This window comes from Pleuronectes platessa, chromosome 8 (assembly GCF_947347685.1).
Source record: "Pleuronectes platessa chromosome 8, fPlePla1.1, whole genome shotgun sequence".
NCBI classification, from domain to species: Eukaryota; Metazoa; Chordata; class Actinopteri; order Pleuronectiformes; family Pleuronectidae; genus Pleuronectes; species Pleuronectes platessa.
Window position 1 is genome coordinate 29,235,113 of NC_070633.1, and position 25,776 is coordinate 29,260,888.

General features: G+C 44.6%; 2 protein-coding genes across 5 annotated transcripts; one reads left to right on the forward strand and one right to left on the reverse strand.

The window, feature by feature from the left end:
• Nucleotides 1–639: 639 nt before the first annotated feature.
• On the reverse strand, nucleotides 640–10,645 carry stard15 (StAR-related lipid transfer (START) domain containing 15). Of its 4 annotated transcripts, XM_053428250.1 has the most exons (9): nucleotides 10,470–10,645; nucleotides 9,992–10,190; nucleotides 6,865–7,263; nucleotides 6,330–6,632; nucleotides 2,854–3,001; nucleotides 2,638–2,741; nucleotides 2,043–2,160; nucleotides 956–1,008; nucleotides 640–852 (listed from the first exon to the last, which is right to left on the reverse strand). In XM_053428250.1, exons 4-9 carry the CDS (start codon nucleotides 6,474–6,476, stop codon nucleotides 640–642), a joined length of 783 nt encoding a protein of 260 aa, XP_053284225.1. In that variant the 5' UTR covers nucleotides 6,477–6,632; nucleotides 6,865–7,263; nucleotides 9,992–10,190; nucleotides 10,470–10,645. The 4 variants fall into 4 exon arrangements, with proteins under 4 accessions (XP_053284225.1, XP_053284226.1, XP_053284224.1 ...); XM_053428251.1 differs by having other exon boundaries at nucleotides 6,330–6,938; XM_053428249.1 differs by having other exon boundaries at nucleotides 6,330–7,263.
• On the forward strand, nucleotides 8,809–24,997 carry tgfbi (transforming growth factor, beta-induced). Its single transcript, XM_053428248.1, has 17 exons — nucleotides 8,809–9,017; nucleotides 9,824–9,922; nucleotides 14,846–14,910; nucleotides 15,636–15,793; nucleotides 16,346–16,510; nucleotides 16,594–16,740; nucleotides 16,815–16,956; nucleotides 17,050–17,262; nucleotides 18,778–18,915; nucleotides 19,004–19,146; nucleotides 21,602–21,738; nucleotides 22,458–22,588; nucleotides 23,321–23,445; nucleotides 23,532–23,634; nucleotides 23,733–23,800; nucleotides 23,920–23,944; nucleotides 24,037–24,997. The coding sequence occupies exons 1-17, from the start codon at nucleotides 8,905–8,907 to the stop codon at nucleotides 24,090–24,092; spliced, it is 2,028 nt and encodes a 675-aa protein (XP_053284223.1). The 5' UTR covers nucleotides 8,809–8,904; the 3' UTR covers nucleotides 24,093–24,997.
• Nucleotides 24,998–25,776: the final 779 nt, after the last annotated feature.

Below are 25,776 nucleotides of genomic sequence, written 5' to 3' on the forward strand. Positions count from 1 at the left end.
GACCAGGACAAGGACCAGAACCAGAACCAGGACCAGGAACACGACCCGGACCAGGACCAGGAACACGACCACGACCAGGAACACAACCAGGACCAGGACCAGGACCAAGACCAGAACCAGGAACACGACCAGGAACAAGACCAGGACCAGGACCAACGTTTACAAAACTGATTTCATGTTCATATCAAACACGTGTGATTAAATCGTATCAACTCAGTTTTTTGGTTAAAGATCAAAAAGATTTTCTACAAGTAAATTAGGAAAATCTCAATGATGTTGTTTTGATAATATTGTTATTGTAATGTTATCGTTAAGATTTGTTTCAGGAGCAGTTCACCACATTCTTCTTATTACTGCAATAAAAAACCCTTTTATTAATAATGTTGGAATATTATGTTGGATGGTCCTGATTGGCTGACCTCCCTGTAACCACGGTAACACCTGTGAGGGTGTGACGAGTTCACTGAACCAGGTGTGATCAGTAACCACGGTAACACAGGTGGGTTCGTGACAGAACACACACAAACAAACACACACACACACACAAACACACACACACACATTGTGGATCAAACCGTTTATCTGTTCATACAAAGCAACACACAAACAGCAGCCGGTTGTGAGTCCGGTGTGAGTCCGTCAGGTGTCCTCGTCCTCGCTGTGTGTCTTCCCCTCGTGCACGCTGCTCTCGTCGATGTTGTCCAGCGAGTCGGCGCGCTGCAGCGTCAGCTCGGACACGCGCACGCACGGCAGCGTGTTCTGCTCCGGGAACATCCAGGGCTTCAGCGCCGGGTTGTGCTTCCGCTTCCACTCCGGGTACTTCACTGACGCCTTGTAGATCTTCCTCATGGCCTAAGAGGACAGAGACAAAGTGAGACACCGAGACACGTCCACTGTCCAACACTGAGAGGAGGACAAACTGTCCACCCATGAAGACATTCTGACTCTGATTTACCTTCGGAGCCACAAACTGAGAGACTCTGTTCACCACCCACTTCGGTAGAGAGCCTGAGGACACAGAGGACGTCACTAGATGGGCTCTTCTGTCCTCGGGGGACATAACAGGACAGTTTCATGTAAAGTGGGGACATTTGCATAATACTATTATTATTATAACAATTTCAGTCCAATTTGTAAATGTGTCTGTTCAGATTTATTACATAGTAAATATGTGTGTTTGTAATGTTGTGTTATTTTGTCCTGTGTTGATGGTTGATGCTCACAACTTTTCAAAAATAAAAGTGTGTGTGTGTGTGTGTGTGTGTGAGCAGAACCCAAGACAACTGAAGACATTAGCGAACAAAGCTTCAGACGTAATACAACAACAGGAAACACAACTTGTCTCCATATCCGTCCTGTGATGTCATCACGTGTTCGTACGCTACATGTATGTTCATGTTAAATATATATACACGCCTCTGTTGTTCATCTTTCTGTTCCATCAACAATTTACAGAGAAAATGGGGAATTTAGAACCCTGTGATTAATCTGAAAAAAAAAGTGAATTGTTCGACAGCCCAAGTTTAAATATGTGTCTCATAAACTCTGGAGTGAATCAACAGGCACAAAGTAAACGTTGTGCTCCGGTCCTGAGAACTTGCAGTGAGTGTCGGTGTGAATTGTTAAAGTGTAAAGTGCAGCAGGTCAGCAGGAGACGAGGGAGGACACAGAGACTCTGATACTGTAAAAGACGACTGGACCTTTAATGTGCGTCTGTCCTCAAGCAGCTGTGGTTATAATTATGCAGCAGCGGGACATCACCAAAAAATGTACTTAGCGAAAACATGAATCAATTATGTTCTGTCTCTTCATCGATGGAGATTTGACTACGTCCACATCTCGATGCATCAAAACAACAATGACCTTCCCACCTGTGACACAGGGTTAGGGTTAGTCTGCAGCAGGACTTGTTGTCCCCGGTGGAGACCTGACCCGAGCTTAAATACACTATGGCTGTCTGATCTACTTACACAGCACATGCCTGTAGTCAGAGAAACCACCAGGCTTTGGGTTTGTGTCGGGTTCAGACTCCATCACCTTACCTCTGGGATCCATCTGGGTCAGGTAGTAGAGGGTGGAGCTGGTGGCGCCGTTGGACTGGATCAGGTATCCGGTCAGCAGGGACACGGCTCGGACGTAGTCCTTCTTTGGAGGATGTTGCTGCACAGAAAAATCCTTTACTTTAAAAGTTTTCACTTTCACCTTCTCACAGCAGGAAGATCCTGTCGAACCTGAACCAGAACCAACAGGGGGGCGGTGTGGCCTTGTGGTTAGAGTGGTGGCTCTCCAACAAGAAGGTTGCCGGTTCAAACCCCACTCTCTCCCATCTGCATGCCGAAGTGTCCTTGGCAAGATACTGAACCCCTAAATGGCCCCTCATAAATGTTGAGTGTACTAATTGTAAGTCGCTCTGGACAAAAGCGTCAGTCAAATGAAATGTAATGTAACAAGAGGAACCTGTCGAATATGGACCAGAACATCACAGATATTTGTCTTTTTAGATCAGAAGGTGCTTATCGCTCGAAGGTGCTTCACAGTCCACCGGACAGGAAGTCCTTCTGCAGGACACAGACCTTCAATACAATCTGTGGAGGTGTAAAGACAGAGGAGAAGGGACAGTCAATGTAAAGTCCTCACCGGGTGTTTGACGGAGCAGTTGATGATCAAGTAGTCGCTGCCGAGAGGAAGCCAAGATCTCATTGTTACGAAGTCTCTGTTCTTCAGAGGAGTCGGACATCTCCCTTCAACACACAAAGTAATAAAACACTTCACAACTATGGAAATAAATCAATTATTAAATCCAACAGCAGATTCATCAAAGCTCACAAGATGTGAGTCACACTCTGGACTGACATGAGTAATATCCAACGTCTGCGTTGACGGTCAGTCTGCCAATGTCGTACGTGTCGATCATGTTGGTGTCCCACTTCCTGCGGTAGCTGGTGTCATGGAGGACGTCGTAAAGCGTCTCTGCAGTCACGTCTTTACACACGATCCTCATCTGGGACAGAGAGACGTCGGTTATCACAAACACAGCCAGACCTTTCAAACATTTCTGTATCTCAGTCTCAGCTGTCAATCATGACGTGTTTTCATATCATAAATAACTAATTCAAACTGAACTGATCAGAAACACAAACAAAAATCTTTGAGATAAAAAATTTCTGAAATGACAGAAAACATCTTTGACAAAACATTTGGTCTTTTGTGTGGTTCATGTCCCATCTGGTAACATGGAGGAGGTCTATGACCTATACAGCAGCCAGCCACCAGGGGGCGATCCAGATGCTTTGGCTTCACGAACGGGAGCAGTCATGTCGTCCATCTTTATTTACAGTCTGTGGTCAAAAGCAGCTTCTGATCTGAGCTCTGATCCACCTGCTGGATGTTAGAGGAACTGCAGCTGGATCAGAACGTTGACGTGTGAAGAACATGAGATAAAGATGTAACATAAATAATCTTCTGACAAACAGAATGAGGTGGATTGTGCTAACATCGTATTTATATTATATATCTGAGGTGACGATGTTGTGAGTCTCTGAAATGAGAAGAACATGAAGTGTCCGTCCAGCAGATGTCCTCGGAGTCTCCTGTCTGTCCCTGTTACCTAACTCCACCCGTCCCCAGGCTCCTCATCATTACCTCTGTTTCCACCAGCTCCTGTTTCCGATGAGGTGTAGTTTCACACGTTCACCAGTAGAGGTCATCTGAGCTCTGAATCTCCTCCACATGTGACATGTTGACGATGTTTTCAGAGATTCTAATTTCAAACACACCTCATTTATCGTGTTGTCTTTAGATCATGTGACCTGGATGTTAGCGTGCTAACACGCTAGCAGTAACGTGAGCGTCCACCATGTCCTATATGGTAACCATGGAACCTTCCTCCTGTGATCTTTTGGATCTAATTCACTCAAAACTTGTTTTTCCTCAATCACACGTACAGAGGTTTGACATTAGATCATGGATGAGACACTGTCCACCAGGTCTCTGAGACAGACCTCCTTCCTGTCAGTGGACGTCATGTGAGACGGCTGCTTTACTGTAGGACGTCACTTTTTTCCACTGCTGTAATCCGGAGCGCTGCAGTCATCGGATATCGTGAGGGTCAGTGAACGCTCCATGTAACTCAATCAGCAGCATGAATCATTCATGAAGTCCTCATGTCTTTGTCTGTCACTCTGTCTGTCTCCACATCGGCTGTCCGTCCCCTCACCACTGAACACGTGTCTCTTTGCGTTGATCGTGTTAGTCCTGGTCTAACTGAAGCGTCTGCAGCCCGAGCCTCAGAGACGTTCTGTCTTTAGAAACACAAGCTGTGAAATCCTCCCAAGACAGAACGTCTCCGTCCAGCCGTCCATGGACGGATGAAGGAGGCTGTTGAGACATGTTGTGATGTCATCAGCAGCTGTCGAGTCACATTACAAAACAGGAAGTGGAATGCAGCACTTGCTGTACTGAGCAGTATCTTCCTCCGTCTTCTTCTGTCCTCCTCTGTCCTCCTCTGTCCTTCTCTTCTGTCCTTGTCCATCCTCCTTCCAACTTCCTCCGTCCTTTTCTGTCCTCCCTCATCCTTGTTTATCTTCCTCTGTCCTCCTCCATCCTCTATTTTCCTTCTCTTCTGTCCTTCTCTTCTGTCCTCCTCCATCCTCCTCTGCCCCCCTCCATCCTATTCTCACCTTTTCCTCTGTCCTAGTCCGTCCTTGTCCTTCCTCTTCTGTCCTCCTCCATCTTCCTCCATCCTCCTCATTCCTCGTCCGTCCTAGCCTCCTCTGTCCTCTTCTGTCCTCCTTCATCCTCCTTCATCATCTTGTGTCCTTGTCTGTCCTTGTCTGTCCTCTTTTGTCCTATTCTGTTTAGTTAGCTGAGGACTGGTTAATGGTTAGTCTAGTTAAGGGTTATTTGGAGGCTGGTTTAGGGTTAGTTGGAGGTTAGATGATAGTTAATTGGAGGTTAGTTGATAGTTAGTTAGTTATTAGTCAATAGTTAGTTGAAGGTTAGATGAAAGTTAGTTGGAGGTAGGTTGAAGGTTAGTTGTAGTTTAGGTAATAGTCAAAAGTTAATTGGAGGTTAGTTGATAGTTAGTTAGTTATTAGTCAATAGTTAGTTGGAGGTTAGATGATAGTTAGTTGGAGGTTAGTTCATATTCAAAAGTTAGTTGAAGGTTAGATGAAAGTTATTTGGAGGTTATTTGGAGGTTAGATGATAGTTAGTTGGAGGTTAGTTGGAGGTTAGTTGGAGGTTAGTTGGAGGTTAGATGACAGTTAGTTGGAGTTAATTGGAGGTTAGATGATGGTTAGATGGAGTTAATTGGAGGTTAGATGATGGTTAGATGGAGGTTAGTTAATATTCAATAGTTAGTTGGAGGTTAGATGACAGTTAGTTGGAGGTAAGTTGAAAGTTAGTTGTAGGTTAGTTAATATTCAATAGTTAGTTGGAGGTAAGTTGAAAGTTAGTTGGAGGTTAGACAATAGTTAGTTGGAGGTAAGTTAATATTCAATAGTTAGTTGGAGGTTAGTTGAAAGTTAGTTGGAGGTTAGTTGAAAGTTAGTTGGAGGTTAGTTGAAAGTTAGTTGGAGGTTAGTTGAAAGTTAGTTGGAGGTAAGTTGAAAGTTAGTTGGAGGTTAGTTGAAAGTTAGTTGGAGGTAAGTTGAAAGTTAGTTGGAGGTTAGTTGAAAGTTAGTTGGAGGTTAGTTGAAAGTTAGTTGTAGGTTAGATGATCGTTAGTTGGAGTTAATTGGAGGTTAGATGATGGTTAGATGGAGGTTAGTTAATATTCAATAGTTAGTTGGAGGTTAGATGATGGTTAGTTGGAGGTAAGTTGAAAGTTAGTTGGAGGTTAGTTAATATTCAATAGTTAGTTGGAGGTAAGTTGAAAGTTAGTTGGAGGTTAGACAATAGTTAGTTGGAGGTAAGTTAATATTCAATAGTTAGTTGGAGGTTAGTTGAAAGTTAGTTGGAGGTTAGTTGAAAGTTAGTTGGAGGTTAGTTGGAGGTTAGTTAATATTCAATAGTTAGTTGAAAGTTAGTTGGAGGTAAGTTGAAAGTTAGTTGGAGGTTAGTTGAAAGTTAGTTGGAGGTTAGTTGAAAGTTAGTTGAAAGTTAGTTGGAGGTTAGTTAATATTCAATAGTTAGTTGGAGGTTAGATGATGGTTAGTTGGAGGTAAGTTGAAAGTTAGTTGGAGGTTAGTTGAAAGTTAGTTGGAGGTAAGTTGAAAGTTAGTTGGAGGTTAGTTGAAAGTTAGTTGGAGGTTAGTTGATAGTTAGTTGGAGGTAAGTTGAAAGTTAGTTGGAGGTTAGTTGTTCTCTCATTGTTACCCCTCCCTCACCTTGAGCTTCTGGACTGCCCTGCTCTCCTCCTCCCGGCACCACACCGTCACACCACCTTTGCTGTAGCGGCTGATCCATCCGTCTGTGCTCAGACACTGATCTTTGAACGAAGAGAAGTCAGAGTCATCCGGGATTTGCACCGGCATCTCTGCCACCACAAGAAAAAACGTCCCACAGTAAAACAAAGGATCAGAAAATGTCACAGAAAAGTGAAGAAGCTTCACATCATGTGCTGCTGCATGAAGAAGATGAGCTCTGTCTCTCAGCCGAGGATCTTTGCTCTCACCCGCTGACTCTGAGCACTGCAGAGAAGGAACAGAAGGTAAAGAGCTCTCACTCTGATTCTTCCCCCAGGATCACACACACACACACACGCACACGCACACACACACACACACGCACACACACGCACACGCACACACATGCACACACACACACACACACACACACACGCACACAGCACCCGACACCTGCAGCTCAGGTATCAACAGACTACGCCCCCTGTTACCATAACGACAAAACTCATCATGTGACCTTTACATGTGACCTTCAGCCGTGAGTCCGCCTCCTGATGACCAGCGTCCAGGATCTGTCTGTGACATCACACGCTGATGATGGTGTCAGGAGTGGAGGAAGAAGAATGAGAAGAAGAACTTTATTTATGAAACATTTTAAAAGATGCTTAAATATCTAGTTCAATGTGAACTAATGATGAATTCATACACACACACACACACTAGAATTAAACTTGATTTGCTCAAAGTTAAAAAGCTGAATGGTTCTCCTTCAGTGACACAGAACCCGTCCACCACAGGAGACGTCATCAGTCTGAAGGACACGTCTCAGACGAGCTGACACCGAACCCCTCAGACAGAAGAGTGGATCAGTCTGCTTTAAGTTTGGTTTAATGAAGCTCAACCAGAGTTTGTGTTTCTGTGAGAACAAAAGAAAAAAAAATCCCACTTGTTGATATTTAGGGCAAGAAATGTGTGTTTAATTTTCTTTATTTTCTTCAGTGAATCTACAGATGTTTGGTTTGTTCGTTATTTTGAGGATTTTTCAAGTTTCTGTCGGTTGCTTTGTAAATTGCCATCGTTAATATCGCTCCAATTTCTCAACATGAATATTAACAGTTTCATCGATGAACTACACCTTACCTGATTGATTATTTAATATCATGCCATTCGTTTCAGTAATTTTTCCTTCACTTCTGTAACACAAGCAGCCGTTGCGCCTGCACAAAGATCTGTTAAACGTTACATCATCGCCCCCTGCCAAGGTGAGTCCTCGAATTTATTCAAATCCAAACTTCTAATAATTATTTCACCATTAAACATATCAATTGTGTCAACAAAATAAAAGTTTGTAAAATGTCATCAACTATCACAGCTAGGCTAATATGCTAATGTTGAAACGCTTTCTTTTGACCATCGTTTTTAACGATGGTCAAAACCCTTTAATCTGTGATTCGCTCCTTATTCCAACCTCAATCCTTCATAAAGATAAACCAACACTGTTTTACAAGTCAGCATCTGCCCATCACTATCTCTCTCTCTCTCTCTCTCTCTCTCTCTCTCTCTCTCTCTCTCTCTCTCTCTCTCTCTCTCTCTCTCTCTCTCTCTCTCTCTCTCTCTCTCTCTCTCTCTCTCTGTGTGAGTCATTGTGTCTTGTTTGTGTGTGTTTTTTATTTTCTGTCTCCCATGAACCTGCCAGACCTGTCACCCCAAATCCAGTGGCATACCCAAGACGTCTCTGGTAGTAGTACTGTGCGTATATATGCGTGTATGTATGTGTGTGTGTGTGTGTGTGTGTGTGTGTGTGTGTGTGTGTGTGTGTGTGTGTGTTATTGATCCCTTGGGAAAACAGGGTAGTTTGTATGGGGAACAAAAAACACAAACAGTGTGATAAGTCACCACACAGCTTCAAAAGTTCACAGTAACTTACACAAAGTTAAGACAAGGGGGTAAAAATGCAAAAGAAAATATAGTGAAAAACAAAAACACTATATGTGGCCATATCATTTATACTGGCTTTAACATGTTTAATCTGTATTGTTTAGGCTTTCACAAACATTTATTTAACGTCTACTTTGATTTCTTCCGTTTGGTCCATGTCCCATCTGCTAACATGGAGGAGGCCTGTGATCCATACTGCAGCCAGACACCAGGGGGCGATGCAGATGACTTGTTTTCAGTTTCGACGAGCTGTCATGTCGTCCATCTTCATGTGCTGAACACATCCAGGAAGTTTCCATGTTATTGTTCCGGTTCCTGAACACAGCATGGAGTTCTTTCAATTCAGATTTTATGTCTGGCACATGAACGTAGCCTCCCCCTCTAACTTTTTAACGTGACAGATTCTCTCCACTTTTAAGTCTTCGTCCACAACAGGACAGGAATTCTTCTTCTGGCGTCAAAGTCCACCCCCAGCCTTTGGTCCCTCCCCTTTCCCCTCCCCCTGCCCCCCTGTATAAATCCTGCTGCTGGCTGAGGGGGGGGGGAGTGGTCAGTGTGAGCAGCTGAGGGAAGAAGAGGAAGAGACGAGCGAAGCAGAGAACAGAGACTTTCAGCGAAGATGAAGGTGTGTGTGCTGGTTCTGGGTCTGATCCTGGTTCTGAGCCGGTGTGAGGCCCGCTCTCCTTATCAGGCTGTTCTGCAGCACAGCCGCATCCGAGGCCGCCAGCAGGGGTGAGGACATCTGGTTATACATCTGATTATACATCTGGTTATACATCTGATTATACATCTGGTTATACATCTGGTTATACATCTGGTTATACATCTGGTTATGCATCTGGTTATACATCTGATTATACATCTGGTTATACATCTGGTTATACTTCTGGTTATACATCTGATTATACATCTGGTTATACATCTGGTTAAACATCTGATTATACATCTGATTATACATCTGGTTATACATCTGATTATACATCTGGTTATACTTCTGATTATACATCTGATTATACATCTGGTTATACTTCTGGTTATACATCTGATTATACATCTGATTATACATCTGGTTATACATCTGATTATACATCTGGTTATACTTCTGGTTATACATCTGGTTTTACAACCGACCAACTATCATTATCAATCAATCACATTTGATTTGTATTGTCTCATGTTCCCAGTTTGTTTCATATTCCCAGTTTGCCTCACAGATGTTAACGAGGATCCACTCCCTCTGTTCTGAACACCAGTCCAACAGGAAGTTAGTGATCATGATGCAGCTCAGTGGGAGGATCTGCTCCCAGGACACAGAAGCTGATGGAACTGACACATGAAGAGTTTTCTCTGATCAATGTTCTGATTTATCTGATTTATCTTCATGGAACCGCTCTGATAGGATTCATGAATCACACACTGTGAGTGTGTACATGTGTTCAGCAGACACACTCTGACTCGTGTGTTAACAGAAAGTTGTGATGTTGAGATGACGAAGACGAGTTGTTCTTCCTTTGATCTTCGTCTCTTTTCTCTTACAGACCAAACGTTTGTGCGATGCAGCAGATTAAAGGAACCGACAGAAAATACTTCACCAACTGCAAACAGTGGTACCATCGCAAGGTGTGCGGCAAACCCACGTGAGTCCTTCATTGTGTGTGTGTGTGTGTGTGTGTGTGTGTGTGTGTGTGTGTGTGCTGGGGACGTACCAGTGTTCCTCTTACAGAACCTTTGTTTCAGCTCCGCTCCAGAACCGGTCGGGTTCCCTGACAAATCATTTAGTTGATTATCACTAATATACTCTGAAGGTAAAGCTTCTCAGATGATGGTTCTGATTCTCTCTGGTCAGATGTTAACATGTTGCTCGGAACTCTGGGAAGTTTCCCTCGACTTCCTGTCACTTATCAGCTGAAACAATTAAAGCGAAAGATATTTTAGTTTGAAGAATTCTAATATAACGTTATATTTTATGTTCTATGATGGTTCACTATCGTTAAGTCCTAATGGATTTTACTCTGAGTAAAATTTCCTCACACACACATACACACACACACACACACACACACACACACACACACACACACACACTGCTTTAATCCTGTTCACTTCATGAGTGTCACACAGCTGCTGCCAGTGCCTCATTAACAATGTGTGTGTGTGTGTGTGTGTATGTTGTTGTCATAGAACCTCTTTGTTCCTGCAGAGCTGAGACAGTTGTCCTCATCTTGTCTCACTGTCTTTTCAGTCGTGTCTCAGTCTGTGATTGGACAGAATGTTGAGCAGTTTAAACGTCCTCAGAGTCGAATGTTTCTCACAACAGAGTCTTTCAGGAAACTGGAAACTAAGGAAGTGAGAGTTTCTCCCACACACACATGCACACGCACACACACACACACACACACACACACACACACACTCTCTCACTCACACACACACACACACACACACACACACACACACACACACACACACACACTCTCACACACACACACACACACACACACACACACACTGTGAAAACACTCATATCACTGACAGATTTATTACATTTACACTCGGGGGGGGGGGGGGGGGGGGTGAGAGAGAGAGAGAACAGTCCTGTCTTTGTCTGGTTGAGTATCTCTGGGTTTCTCTGGAGGAGGATCAGCAGGTCGGAGGTCAACAGGAGGAAGACTCATAACCCCACACCCCCGCCCCGTCCTCCCTGCAGACTTCTGTCCTCGTCTCCTAAAATTCCGTTACCTACAGAGACTGTCCACACTGAAGTGTCCCCGGTGGACGTGCACTGAGCCTCAGACATGTTCCTGAACTTCTCCTGCAGCCTCCTGGTGAACTGTCTGTAAAGTGTCAGAGTCCATGTGAGAAGACAGAAGGACAATGTCTCTGGTCGGTCTGAAGCTTCACAGTGACGAGTGGACGTGTTCATTACGTTGATTCAATTTTCTATTTCAGATTTGATTTTCTGGACATCTTCCGGAGTTCATGTCTGAACACAGAGTCTTATGGTGTCTGTTGGCTCATGGACACATTCAGTGTCTGACTGTCCTCAGCTTCTGTGTCTCTGGATCAATGAGTCAATGTCCGAGACAGAGACAGAGACAGACTTTGTCCAGTTGCAGTCAAACAGCAGTCCTGGGTCCTCTTCTCCTCTGTGTCTTTATCACTTGTTTCTATCACAGCTCCTTCACTCTCTATAGTCTCAGTCTATTGACACTTCAGCTTTGGACGTTATGAACGAGTCTCCGTGTTGTCTGTCTCCTCCTCAGCGTCCTTTCATCCTCGTGAACCTTCCTCAGGTTTATTGTTTTTAATCTGCAGCAGTTTCACTTGAATCCGGAGAGTTTTTTTATTTCCATGTGAGAAGTTCTCTCTGGATCTTGTGGAAGTTTCCGTCGGTTCGACCTCAGCAGCTGAATTACTGCGACCTCGCTCTGTTTGTTTTGTCAGGAATCCACGGCGCCCATCTTTGTTTATGTGGAGAACAAACGAGAGTCGAGTTTCCATCTGGTTTGATAATCAGTCCAGTGTGTTCCAACACACACACACACACACACACACACACACACACACACACAGTCAGTAGCTGATCTCCATCTGTTTACATTTTACTGACGTTGTGATTGGACGCTTCAGGAGCTGTGGGAGTTTTTACCCTTTTCTGTCTCAGATGTGAACTCTTATTTGATCGAAGGAACTGCTGCTGAAATAGAGACTAGAGACTAGAGACTAGAGCAGAGACTAGAGACCAGAGACTAGAGACTAGAGCAGAGACTAGAGACCAGAGACTAGAGACTAGACCGGAGACTAGAGACCAGAGACTAGAGACTAGAGACTAGAGACTAGAGACTAGAGCAGAGACTAGAGACCAGAGACTAGAGACTAGAGACTAGAGACTAGAGACCAGAGACTAGAGACTAGACCGGAGACTAGAGACTAGAGACTAGAGCAGAGACTAGAGACCAGAGACTAGAGACTAGAGCAGAGACTAGAGACCAGAGACTAGAGACTAGACCGGAGACTAGAGACCAGAGACTAGAGACTAGAGACTAGAGCAGAGACTAGAGACCAGAGACTAGAGACTAGAGCAGAGACTAGAGACCAGAGACTAGAGACTAGACCGGAGACTAGAGACCAGAGACTAGAGACTAGAGACTAGAGCAGAGACTAGAGACCAGAGACTAGAGACTAGAGACTAGACCGGAGACGAGACACCAGAGACCAGAGACTAGAGGCCAGAGACTAGAGACTAGAGACTAGAGGCCAGAGACTAGAGACCAGAGACTAGAGGCCAGAGACTAGAGCAGAGACTAGAGACCAGAGACTAGAGACTAGAGACTAGAGCAGAGACTAGAGACCAGAGACTAGAGACTAGACCGGAGACTAGAGACCAGAGACTAGAGGCCAGAGACTAGAGCAGAGACTAGAGACCAGAGACTAGAGACTAGAGACTAGAGCAGAGACTAGAGACCAGAGACTAGAGACTAGACACTAGAGACTAGACACTAGACACTAGAGACTAGTGCTAGAGACTAGAGACTAGAGACAGGAGACTAGAGCAGAGACTAGGGACTAGAGCAGAGACTAGAGACCAGAGACTAGAGTGTAGGGACTATAGACTAGGGACTAGAGACTAAAGACTACAGACTAAAGACTAAAGACTAGAGACTAGAGACCAGAGTCTAGAGACTGGATACTAGAGCAGAGACTAGAGACCAGAGACTAGAGTGTAGGGACTATAGACTAGGGACTAGAGACTAAAGACTACAGACTAAAGACTAGAGACTAGAGACCAGAGTCTAGAGACTGGAGACTAGAGCAGAGACTAGAGACCAGAGACTAGAGTGTAGGGACTACAGACTAGGGACTAGAGACCGAGACTGCTTTGTCTTTCTAAGTTCTGCATCATGAACATCTCTTTGATTTTGTTTCAATGCAGCAACTGTTTCACACTCTGGTTAAAGAATCTTTCATGTGGTTAGTGGTCCCGTCCGTGTTGCAGTGCATCATGGGTGGTTAAATGAGCCGAGGCTTCCTGGCTGGTTGTGGTTCAGCAGTGAACTGGAGACACTGGAACGCGGTGTTTTTCCTGGCAGCGGCTCCGGTTCCTCCTCAGGCGTCTGCTCAGGCTGCAGATTCTTCTGGTCTCTGAGGAAATGAGCTTTATGAGCCCAGACGGCTGAGACACATTTATGATGGAAATCTCGACAGGAAGTCGTGGAGGTTCTGCGGCCACGCTTCATTACAGTCCACATGTGCTGAGAGCCGCCATCAGGCTCAGACGCTCCACGGGAGGGCAGAGGGTATCGAACCTGAAACCCGGTGATCCGCGCAGCAGCAGAGTTCACAGTAGCGTGATGACAGTTGTGGAGTCAGTGATTCTGAGATGTAACAGGCCACAGCTGCGCACAGCTGGACGAGCTTCACTTTCACTGTGCATCAGGTTTTAAAGCTCGTTCAAACTCGTCGGCTGATCAGGGATCAGAAACCGGAGGCACGCGGGCCATCGCGGGCAAACAGGCGATTTCTGGTTAAAGAAATGTTCAGAGGTTTTCCCGTCAAGCAGCCTGTATTATTAAGCTTGACTGGTGTTAACAGCCCAGCCACTCGATGCCAGTAATGTGTCATAGGCTGGATGTCAATCGCCATTAAATAATAATAAGAAGAAGAAGCCTCCAGCCGGCGCTGCCCCAATTCTCCCACATGAATCTCAGTGAAGTGCAGCTGCTCAGGTGTATTGTGATGGCACAGTTCTTTCAGCCCTCATGGGGAGAAGACTGTGGCTTTGTTTTTCATAAGGACCGTGATGTGTGCGCGTTATGTTTAGAAGATGTTGTGTGTCGAACGTCCAGTGTGAAGTGCAACTTTGAGACAAAGCACGAAAGAAGATTGAAAGATCAGGCAGACGAGGGAGAATCCATCAAACGTGCAGTGACAGGTGTGAAGTGACAACTCTCTCAAAGTCTTAAACAAAAGCATGAAGCAAGGTTCACAAACCTGAATATGAGTCGGCTGGGGGGGCTGTTGACAAACTATCATAATGAGATAAACATGTTTCTATATATAGTCAATATGGATGGAATAAAATGACATGTCTGTTGGAAATATTAATGTTGTTCAATAGTAAAACTTAATGTTTAAAACAATGTTGATATGGAAAATGAATTAAAAAGAAAATTCACTTGGTACTTATTGTCAAAAAGATTGCCCCCCCCCCCCCCCCCTCCACGTAGATTTCAAGTCTCTTAAGAGTTTAGCTCGTTCAGGACCTTCTGGTTCTTCATCGAGCGGTTCTACAGGAACTGGTCCAGGAAGCTCTCACCGCAGTCTGGGAGGCTTCTACACTGGTGACATCACACAAGTAACTGATGACATCATCACATTACCTTAACCTTGGTGGTGTGACATCAACACCTCATACATTTTCAGAAGGAAATAAATGTTCATAGTTGAACCTAATGTTCTAACCCTAACCCGTATAGAAGGAGGGGTCAGTTGGGGGAGGGGTCAGTGGAGAGGGAGGAGTCATGCTCTGTTTTATGGAATTCTCCTGCTTTGTTTTTCAGTGTGATCACGTACGAGTGTTGCCCGGGATATGAGAAGATTCCAGGAGAGAAAGGATGTCCTGCTGGTATGACCTCTGACCTCTGACTCCCCCAAACACAGTCCTTGTATACACACACAATATACAAGGACTTTCTGTTCTAAAACACAACTCAACATGCCGGGAGTAGAATGTAGTACAAGGTTAAGAAACACTGTGACATAGCTACAGATGATGATCATGTGAACAAGTTGGTCATGTGGTGATGGTTTTGACGTCAATAATATGTCGTCCAATGAAAACATCGAGATCAACTAGTGACGGATCACATGATCTATTTAAAGGATAAATTAAGTTGGTTTCTTTCCTCTAGTTTTGGTTTTACTAAGGTACTAAGGTTATCTCGTTTTCTGTGAAATAGTTAATGAGTTCAAAAAAAAAATCAGTCAGTATGAAGGTACTTCTACACTGTGATGTCACATGGGCCCCATGTTTAAAAATGCATGATGAGTGGCTAGTCTGACGCGCCCAATAACGAAGCCAGGTAGAGTCCTACAAACACTGGAAGCTGTTGACCAATCCCAACAGAGGGAACCAGCTGACCAATCAGAGCAGACTTTATCAGGAGGGGGTTCTTGAAGAGACAGGAGCTAAAACCAAGTGCTTGAGACAGAGGCTGAAGAGAGGAGCTGTAGCGATGGGCAGTCTGAGGAACGAGATGTTTCCTGAACATTAGAGCATGAAACATTTTAACATGAGCAGAACGTCTCCTTCAAGACAGAACGTGCTGTTGTCACTGTGTGTTTCTGCAGCTCTGCCTCTGGTCAACATCTACAACACTCTGGGTGTCGTCGGAGCCTCCACCACTCAGATGTACTCTGATCGAGCCAAACTGAGGGAGGAGGTCGAAGGTCCAGGGAGCTTCACCTTCTTCGCCCCGAGCAACGAGGCCTGGGCTGCTCTGCCCACGGTCAGTACCAGACGCACAATCACTTTCATCTGCTGCAGACACACAATGATCACAACCACCTTTCATCCAACAAGCACCCACACTGATGACATGTGACATCTTCACACAGAACGTGCTGCACGTACATGCACTGTGTGTGAATGTGTGTGAATGTGTGTGAATGTGTGTGAATGTGTGTGAATGTGTGTGAATGGTTGAATGTGTGTGAATGTGTGTAAATGTGTGTGAATGTGTGTGAATGGTTGAATGTGTGTGAATGTGTGTGAATGTGTGTGAATGTGTGTGAATGTGTGTGAATGGTTGAATGTGTGTGAATGTGTGTGAATGTATGTGAATGTGTGTGAATGGTTGAATGTGTGTGAATGTGTGTGGATGGTTGAATGTGTGTGGATGTTTTAATGAAGAAGGTGAAAGCTTTGAGTGGACATCAGGACCTCAGGACATCAGGACATCAGGACTTGAATAACATGTTACTGGGACGTTTCTCTCACAGCGGCGATGGTTGTGTGTTCCTGCTTTAACCGTATTGTGTTCTTTGTCGTCCTGTTGCAGGAGATCCTAGATGCTCTGGTGAGCAATGTGAACATCGAGCTGCTGAACGCTCTTCATTACCACATGGTGAACCGCCGACTGACCTCAGAGGAGCTGAAACACGGATCCTCGTTCGCCTCAATGTACCAGGACTTCCACGTTCACATCCACCACTACAGCAACGGAGTCAGTGACACACTGTGACACACAATCACTAACACTGAGTCACTGAGTTAACACTGACGACCTCCTCTATCTCACCTCGTCAGATCGTGACAGTGAACTGTGCTCGTCTGATCAAACCTGACCAACACGCCACCAATGGCATTGTGCATGTGGTTGACCGTGTCATCACCGCCATCTCCAGCAACGTGAACACGCTGATCGACGTGGACGAGGACCTGGAGACGCTGCGTGTGAGTTCATCAGGTCTTACACAGCTTCAGGTTCAAGATTCAGTCACTGACTTCCTTCCATTATTTTACTCCAGACGGCAATCGCCGCCGCAGGTCTGACCCCAATGTTGGAAAGCGACGGTCAGTACACCATCTTCGCTCCCACCAATGAAGCCTTCGAGAAAATTCCTCCAGAGACCCTGAACAGGATCCTCGGAGACCCTGTTGCTCTGAAAGGTGGCCGGCACTCTGATCACACTGCTGATAGTTTTGTTTGTTAAGACAAACTTAAAGAAGATGACTCACATCAGTCCGCCTCTGTTCCCTCAGACCTGCTGAACTACCACATCCTGAAGCAGATGCACTGTGCCGAGTCCATCGTGTCCGGGACTCCGATGGAGACGCTGCAAGGAACCGTCCTGGAGGTCGGCTGTGACGGGGACCACATGACCTTGAATGGTAAGGCCATCATCACCAAGAAAGACCAGCTGGGAACCAACGGAGTCGTCCACTACATCAACGAGCTGCTTATCCCAGACTCAGGTACTACTACTACTGTTACTGCATTCACTACTACTACTGTTACTGCATTCACTACTACTACTGTTACTGCATTCACTACTACTACCACTGCTACTACTGTTACTGCATTCACTACTACTACCACTACTACTACTGTTACTGCATTCACTACTACTACCACTGCTACTACTGTTACTGCATTCACTACTACTACCACTGCTACTACTGTTACTGCATTCACTACTACTACCACTACTACTACTGTTACTGCATTCACTACTACTACTGTTACTGCATTCACTACTACTACCACTGCTACTACTGTTACTGCATTCACTACTACTACCACTACTACTACTGTTACTGCATTCACTACTACTACTGTTACTGCATTCACTACTACTACCACTACTACTACTGTTACTGCATTCACTACTACTACCACTGCTACTACTGTTACTGCATTCACTACTACTACTGTTACTGCATTCACTACTACTACTGTTACTGCATTCACTACTACTACCACTACTACTACTGTTACTGCATTCACTACTACTACCACTACTACTACTGTTACTGCATTCACTACTACTACTGTTACTGCATTCACTACTACTACCACTACTACTACTGTTACTGCATTCACTACTACTACCACTACTACTACTGTTACTGCATTCACTACTACTACTATTACTGCATTCACTACTACTACCACTGCTACTACTGTTACTGCATTCACTACTACTACCACTACTACTACTGTTACTGCATTCACTACTACTACCACTGCTACTACTGTTACTGCATTCACTACTACTACCACTGCTACTACTGTTACTGCATTCACTACTACTACCACTACTACTACTGTTACTGCATTCACTACTACTACCACTACTACTACTGTTACTGCATTCACTACTACTACCACTGCTACTACTGTTACTGCATTCACTACTACTACCACTACTACTACTGTTACTGCATTCACTACTACTACCACTACTACTACTGTTACTGCATTCACTACTACTACCACTGCTACTACTGTTACTGCATTCACTACTACTACCACTGCTACTACTGTTACTGCATTCACTACTACTACTGTTACTGCATTCACTACTACTACCACTGCTACTACCACTACTACCACAACCAATACCACTACTACTGTTACTGCATTCACTACTACTACTACTGCTACTGCATTCACTACTACTACCACTGCTACTACCACTACTACTACTACTGTAACTGCATTCACTACTACTACCACTGCTACTACTACTACTACCACTACTACTACTGTTACTGCATTCACTACTACTACCACTACTACTACTACTAACACTACTGCTAACACTGTTACTACTACTTTAACACTGCAACTACTACTTACACTACTACTACTACTGGTACTGGTACTGCTACTGCTACACTTAAAGCCACAGTACAACTCATACATTCTACTCATACTAGTACTCGTAGTGATACTTGCAGAACTCACAGTATCATTGACTATTTCAGCGAAAACTCTCCTGGAGCTGGCTGAAGGTTCTTCTGTCACCACGGCCAGCAGGCTGTTTGCTGAGGCCGGGCTGAGCCCCCACCTGACGGGCTCCGAGGCTCTGACCCTGTTAGCTCCGCTCAACGACGCCTTCAAAGGTAACGCTCACTCTCCTCTGATCCAGTTAGACAACTCTGCCCTACCTGTCTGTCAACCTGTCTCTTTGACCACCTGTCTGTCTCCCAGGCAGTGTGACGATGTCTCCTGACATGAAGAAGCTGATGACCAATCACCTGGTGAAGCAGCAGTTGTCCTCAAAGTCTCTGTACGACGGTCAAGAGCTGGAGACGCTGGGAGGCCTCACACTCAGAGTCTTCGTCTACAGAAACGTACGAGCGTTTGGTTTGCTCCTCGCATTCTTTGTTCAAAATCACTTTGATGTCACGTGACATTGTGATGAGTTGTGTAGCAGCGCCTTGTGTCGTATATCCACACCTGGCAGCTGGTCTGACACGCCCCCCCCAACAAAGCAGGTAAAGAGAGACACACTTGACGCTGTTGACCCATCACAACAGAGAGGACCAGCTGGCCAATCAGAGCGGGGGTCTTAAAGAGACAGAAGGTAAAACCAAGTGTAAGAGACAGAGGCTGAAAAGAGGAGCTGCAGCGATGGACAGTCTGAGGAATGGTAATGCTGTCTGACCATTAGAGCATGAAAACATTTTATAGTTATTACACAAATTCAAATGATGGACCTGAAGATGATGATATGAAAACGTCTCCTTTGAGACAGGGATGAGGAACGTTCGGCCTCGTCTGCTCCGAGCAAGTACAACAAATCTCTGTAGACTAAACGTTTCTGTGGTCTGACATTTAATGTGTCTCTGTGTATTTGATTTTATGATTTATTTTACTGTAGTAATGTTGAGTACTGTGGTACTGTGGAGTACTGTAGTACTGTGGTACTGTGGAGTACTGTGGTACTGCGGAGTACTGTAGTACTGTGGTACTGTGGAGTACTGTGGTACTGTGGAGTACTGTAGTAGTGTGGAGTACTGTTGAGTACTGTGGAGTGCTGTAGTAATGTTGAGTACTGTGGTACTGTGGAGTACTGTAGTACTGTGGTAATGTTGAGTACTGTGGTACTGTGGAGTACTGTAGTACTGTGGTACTGTGGAGTACTGTGGTACTGTGGAGTAATGTAGTACTGTGGTACTGTGGAGTAGTGTGGTACTGTGGAGTACTGTGGTACTGTGGTACTGTGGAGTACTGTAGTACTGTGGTACTGTGGAGTACTGTGGTACTGTGGAGTAATGTAGTACTGTGGTACTGTGGAGTAGTGTGGTACTGTGGAGTACTGTGGTACTGTGGTACTGTGGAGTACTGTAGTACTGTGGTACTGTGGAGTACTGTGGTACTGTGGAGTAATGTAGTACTGTGGTACTGTGGAGTACTGTGGTACTGTAGTACTGTGGAGTACTGTGGTACTGTGGAGTAATGTAGTACTGTGGTACTGTGGAGTACTGTGGTACTGTAGTACTTTGGAGTACTGTGGTACTGTGGAGTACTGCGCCTGAAGGTGCTGATGCTGTTAGTGATACCATCATGATGTCACCATGACAACCACATGAAGCTTCATTTATCTTCTCCATTCAAACAGAAAGACTACCCCCCCCCCCCCCCTAAATTACAAAGTGAAAACTTACAAATCAGATGAAACACGGAACGAACATGAGACCTGTTCAGGTTCTGACTCATTCGTCACCTTTCAGTCGGTTGAGTCTATCCCACTGTGTCATCTGTTGCCAGGCAGGTTGGAAGGTCTGACCTCATTGGCTCTGGATGCAGTCCCTGTGTGATGATGTCATCCGGTCACTGAGTTTGTTTCTGCATTTCATGAAACCTTCTGTTGGATGGAGGTAATACGGTGACTCAGCTTATTCCATCACTGCGACCACATGTGGTGATGACATCATGTGGTTCTGTGGTGAAGCATCGACCAGTCGTCAGTCATGTGACACATTAGTGAACAGAACTAGTCCACAGCTGGTGGAGGTGAACTCACGGGTGGTTCACGTCTCCTCAGTCATGAACTCTGCAAACCACAAAATGTCCCCTGTTCCCACGGCTGCTCAATCTTTCCAGACACTGAGTCTTCTCAGCTCGACGCTGCAGGGACCTGTTGCTGTTCTTCTCTTCTTCTTCTTCCTCTGCTTGTTGAAAAGTCTTTTTGAGGACATATCATACTTGAAAACACTTGGCGCCCTCTTCAAAATGCACAGATATGTATCATGACCAGATACACAAAAAATCCTCTCGACACTCTTGGACACACCCAACAGGATGTCTGCCATTTTGGATTGAAAATTATATTTGCAGTGATTTTTGACGTTTTCAAACGAACTTCTCCGACAGATTTCATGGGATCGACTTCACATTTGTTTTTTATCATTTTTGAGACCAATTCATTTTTGAGATCTGATCAAAAGTTATATTATTTATGAGTTTTCATCAGGGGACGTGTCCTTGGCATGGTGGCAAATCTTGATGACTCGCCAAAAACCTTCCAGTGGCTGTAACTTCCATAGTCACAGCGCCACCTAGCTGTGACAGGACTTACCATGTTTTATACTTTTATACTTTTATACTTACCATGTTTATATTGGACATGTTATGCCCGTCCTAAGCAAACGCCTCTAATGGGTGTGAGGGGGAGATGAGGCTGCAAGGCTCGGGACCACATTGATCCTGCTCACAAGTCTAGTTCTAGTTATTATCATAATAAGAATGAGTATGTGGAGAATGAATCATGTTCAGAACTGGTTTCATGTCTCTGTGTTATAGAATCTGTGCATCGAGAACGCCTGCATCGCTGCTCACGATAAGACGGGACGTTACGCCTCCATGTTCACTGTGGACAAAGTCCTCACTCCACCAATGGGAACCATCATGGACATCCTGAAGGCCGACGACCGCTTCAGGTGAGAACTCGTCTCCATCATGTTTACCAGGAAAAGAATCCTCTACAGAAGTTTTCCTGCTAACTGTTCAACGGTGGAAACCACGGATACACAATGGTAAACACTAGTAAACGATAGTAAACAATAGTAAACACTAGTAAACGATAGTAAACACTGATAAACGATAGTAAACACTAGTAAACAATAGTAAACACTGATAAACGATAGTAAACACTAGTAAACAACAGGTAAACACAGGTAAATTGTGGCAAAAGTGCTACGGTACAGTTGTAAAATGTATTAAACATTAGTAAACTGCACCTTACGAATAATAATTCGACTTATGCAAATACTGCTACTTCTACGACTCATCAAAATCCCGACTGTTTGCGGTCCTGGCTCTTAAATGTTGGAAGAAGTACTTTCTTGATTCTTGTTGTTCTGCTTTGTTCCTCATGGTCAATGCACTTGTTGTCCACTTGTACACTTAGAGTCTCTTTGGATAAATCGTCAGCTAAATGAAATGTAACGTAATGCTACTGTTACTAATATGAATCATTGTGATATCAACATCCTGAAATGACCCAAGGAGGAGACAGGGTTTATGACTTGTACTGCAGCCAGCCACAAGGGGGCAGTATAAATGTTTTTGCTTCAAGCTGTCGTGTTAAAGAAGACGTCCGCCGCTTCACATGATAAACCTCCATGCTCCCCCCCCCCCCATTTCAACTGTGTTTCAGTCTCCTGGTCGGTGCCATCCAGACGGCGGGGATGACGGAGCTGCTGAACCAGCAGAGGGCGCACACCTTCTTTGCTCCCACCAACAACGCCTTCAACGCCCTGCCACGTCTCCAGCTCAACAACCTGTTGCGTGAGTTTGACACATCACAAACTCTTAAATCCACGATCCACCTGTGAACATAGTTTAAACTCAAGAAGAACACGCTGCATGTTTCAGAGGGTGATTCGCTCCTGTCAGTTTATGTGACATCACACTTTGTAGACTTGTCCAGTTCCAATGTTTTGCAACTCACACCCTCGGTTAACGTCACTGTAGCGTTCTGCCTCTAGAGGGCGTTGCAGTCCGGCTTGTGAGTCGAGCTGCAGCTGCTCAGCCTGTTTCTCTGAGTCAAATGACACTTCAAACTGGAGAAAAGTCATTTTGGCCTCTTCAGACAAACAAACTGACACAAGCACAAAAAGGAAGTGACGCCACCAACAGGTGAACAAATGCAACATTACCTTGATTAAAACTGTTTATGCCAGATTGAAAACATAAAGTAAAACATTGTTTTTAAAGAGACTGAGGTGAAAACATCTGGATCAGGTCTCTGCTCCTTCTCGTCTCAGCGGCTCCTTGTTTGGTCCTAACGTCTCCAGCAGTTTATGCGACTGCTGAATGTGGTTTATATAAACTGTCAGTGCTGCTGCCGAGTGAAGGCACGAGGGCCGAGGGCTGAAAGCTCCGCCCCCTCTTTCATCACGATGTCAGATCTTTCAGGATCAGATGCAAGATTCTAAAACTGAGGCTGAACTCTTTCGAACTGATTTAAAACTTTAAGTCCTTGACAGGAAGGGACTGACAGCCTCTCTTTGTCCGCAGGCGACCATCAGGAGCTGTCGGCCATGCTCAGGTATCATCTGGGGGAGGGTCTGTTGGTCAGCGGGGGCGTGTCATCTCACACCAGAGTCAAGCCTCTGCAGGGAGAGAAGCTGGAGCTGGGCCTGGTCAGTGCTCGCGCCTCACTCATCAATACTTTTCATTGATCATCGATCAGTCACGGCACATGATCACGTGATCTGTTTCCTTTCAGCGGAACTACACCGTCTACGTCAACAAGGTCCCGGTGGCCGACGCAGACCTGATGGCGACTAACGGAGTTGTGCACGCTGTCGACAGCATCATCAGATCTCTGCGTGAGTCTCAGCCTCCTCATTTCCTGTTGGTGAACCTGCAGATCATTACTTTATCTTTTGTCCTGCTGCCCCCTGCTGATGTCTCTGTCTCTCTGCAGCTCCCAAAGTGGACAGAGAACAGGCTGACGGACCTGCGTCTCCTCTCAGATCAGCTGCCTCCTCCAGGGTGAGTCAAGAAAACACCTGATCACCTTCATGTGACGTCAGTGAACCCGAGGACTCAGTCGCAGCATGTTTCACATTTCAGCCTTTTACTGGACTCTGACACCTTCTCTCTTCTCACAGGCCGAGGCCAAGAGCTTCAGGAACGGTGAGTTTGTCCAGGTGTTTGAAAAGTTCAAACTCTACTGAGACGGCGTTGAGTCGTTCTCTCGTCAACTCCGCTGTGTCCCTCTGTTCCAGACGACCTCTTCCAGAAGGTGATCCGGAGTCGCTCCAGCAGGACGATGGGTCAATGAGAGACTATCCACAACATCCGAGGAACCAAAGAATGAGAACTACAGAACGCCTTCTCCTCCTAAAGGGTCAAATGTCTCAAACCTGAAATCCTCTGAAATCTTCGAAAAAGTTTGTTCCCTGAGATCAGGAAAAGTTTCAGAGTCGTCCAAACCTAACCCCTAACCTACCTAAACCTAAACCTAACCCCTAACCTACCTAAACCTAAACCTAACCCCTAACCTACCTAAACCTAAACCTAACCCCTAACCTACCTAAACCTAAACCTAACCCCAAACCAAAGATTCAGGTCAAACACGTGAAAACGATTCATTTAGAAAAATTAACTTTCATCAGTGTTTGTTGTTTTATTCACAGCCTCTGTGGGTTGTTGAAAGGCATTCTGGGAGAAGTAGTTTTTATGACCAGTGATAAACGACGGATCAAACTGAGGGATTTTTTACATTACATGTCATTTAGCTGACGCTTTTGTCCAAAGCGACTTACATTTTTTAGAACACTCAGCATTTATGAGGGGCCATTTAGGGGTTCAGTATCTTGCCAAGGACACTTAGGCATGCAGATGGGATCGAGTGGGATTTGAACCGGCAACCTTCTTGTTGCAGAACACCCGCTCTGTCCCCTAGGCCAAGCTCTCTTCAAACAGTTGAAAGTTTTTAATCGCCATTTTATTTTAAAAGTGTTCTGTGTTCTGTAATAAAAAGAAGAAAACAAATTTGATAAATGTCCAGAGTGTGAAGTTTGACGTCCTTTAGCCTGAGGTCAGAGGTCAGACTCACACTGTGACCAGCTGACTTCTGCAGATCCTCAGATTTTTTCTTTGCTCTGTTTTGTAAAATAAAAATGAAAACACATCAAGTCTGTAACTGTATGTGTGTGTCTTTCTGAATAAAAGCCTCAGAGTTCAGGTTCATGTGTCTGTGATATGTGCACGTTTCATCCGTGCACGTTTCATCCGTGCACGTTTCATCCGTGCACGTTTCATCCGTGCACGTTTCATCCGTGCACGCTCGCCACCGCAGGAGCAGGAGCAGTTTTACGAAAACGTTAAAGTGTTCCAGGTGAGGAACAGCCAACGCCTCAGTGTGTGTTTGTGTTTTAACACACACGCACACATTTTTATATTTCATGTTCATTCATTGTTTTATATTTTGCATAAAGTAAAGACAAAGTGACTTCAGAAAAAACAAATATGCAGCTTTAGGCTATTATTTTGAAATATATCGATCATGAATCTTTCTATAATTGTGACCAGGCTTAGTTTACATAACTGGGGTTTAGTTTAGAAGAGTTAAAGTTTAGTTTAGAGGGGTTAAAGCTTAGTTTAGAAGAGTTAAAGTTTAGTTTAGAAGAGTTAAAGTTTGGGTTAGTTTAGAAGAGTTAAGTTTGGATTAGTTTAGAAGGGTTAAAGTTTGGCTTGGTTTAGAAGAGTTAAAGTTTGGTTTAGTTTAGAAGGGTTAAAGTTTGGTTTAGTTTAGAAGGGTTAAAGTTTAGTTTAGTTTAGAAGAGTTAAAGTTTGGTTTAGTTTAGAAGAGTTAAGTTTGGATTAGTTTAGAAGAGTTAAAGTTTGGTTTAGTTTAGAAGAGTTAAAGTTTGATTTGGTTTAGAAGAGTTAAGTTTGGTTTAGTTTAGAAGAGTTAAGTTTGGTTTAGTTTAGAAGAGTTAAAGTTTTGTTTAGTTTAGAAG

What these genes read in the sequence shown, in the direction of transcription:
- tgfbi (XM_053428248.1), top strand. Translation starts at nt 8,905, where the DNA reads ATGAAGGTGTGTGTGCTGGTTCTGGGTCTGATCCTGGTTCTGAGCCGG. An exon ending in ATCCGAGGCCGCCAGCAGGG is followed by an intron (nt 9,018 to 9,823) that starts GTGAGGACATCT and finishes TTTCTCTTACAG; the next exon opens with ACCAAACGTTTGTGCGATGC. An exon ending in CCTGGGCTGCTCTGCCCACG is followed by an intron (nt 15,794 to 16,345) that starts GTCAGTACCAGA and finishes GTCCTGTTGCAG; the next exon opens with GAGATCCTAGATGCTCTGGT.
- stard15 (XM_053428251.1), bottom strand. Translation starts at nt 6,476, where the DNA reads ATGCCGGTGCAAATCCCGGATGACTCTGACTTCTCTTCGTTCAAAGAT. An exon ending in GGGCAGTCCAGAAGCTCAAG is followed by an intron (nt 3,002 to 6,329) that starts GTGAGGGAGGGG and finishes TCTCTGTCCCAG; the next exon opens with ATGAGGATCGTGTGTAAAGA. An exon ending in AGACGTTGGATATTACTCAT is followed by an intron (nt 2,742 to 2,853) that starts GTCAGTCCAGAG and finishes TGTGTGTTGAAG; the next exon opens with GGAGATGTCCGACTCCTCTG.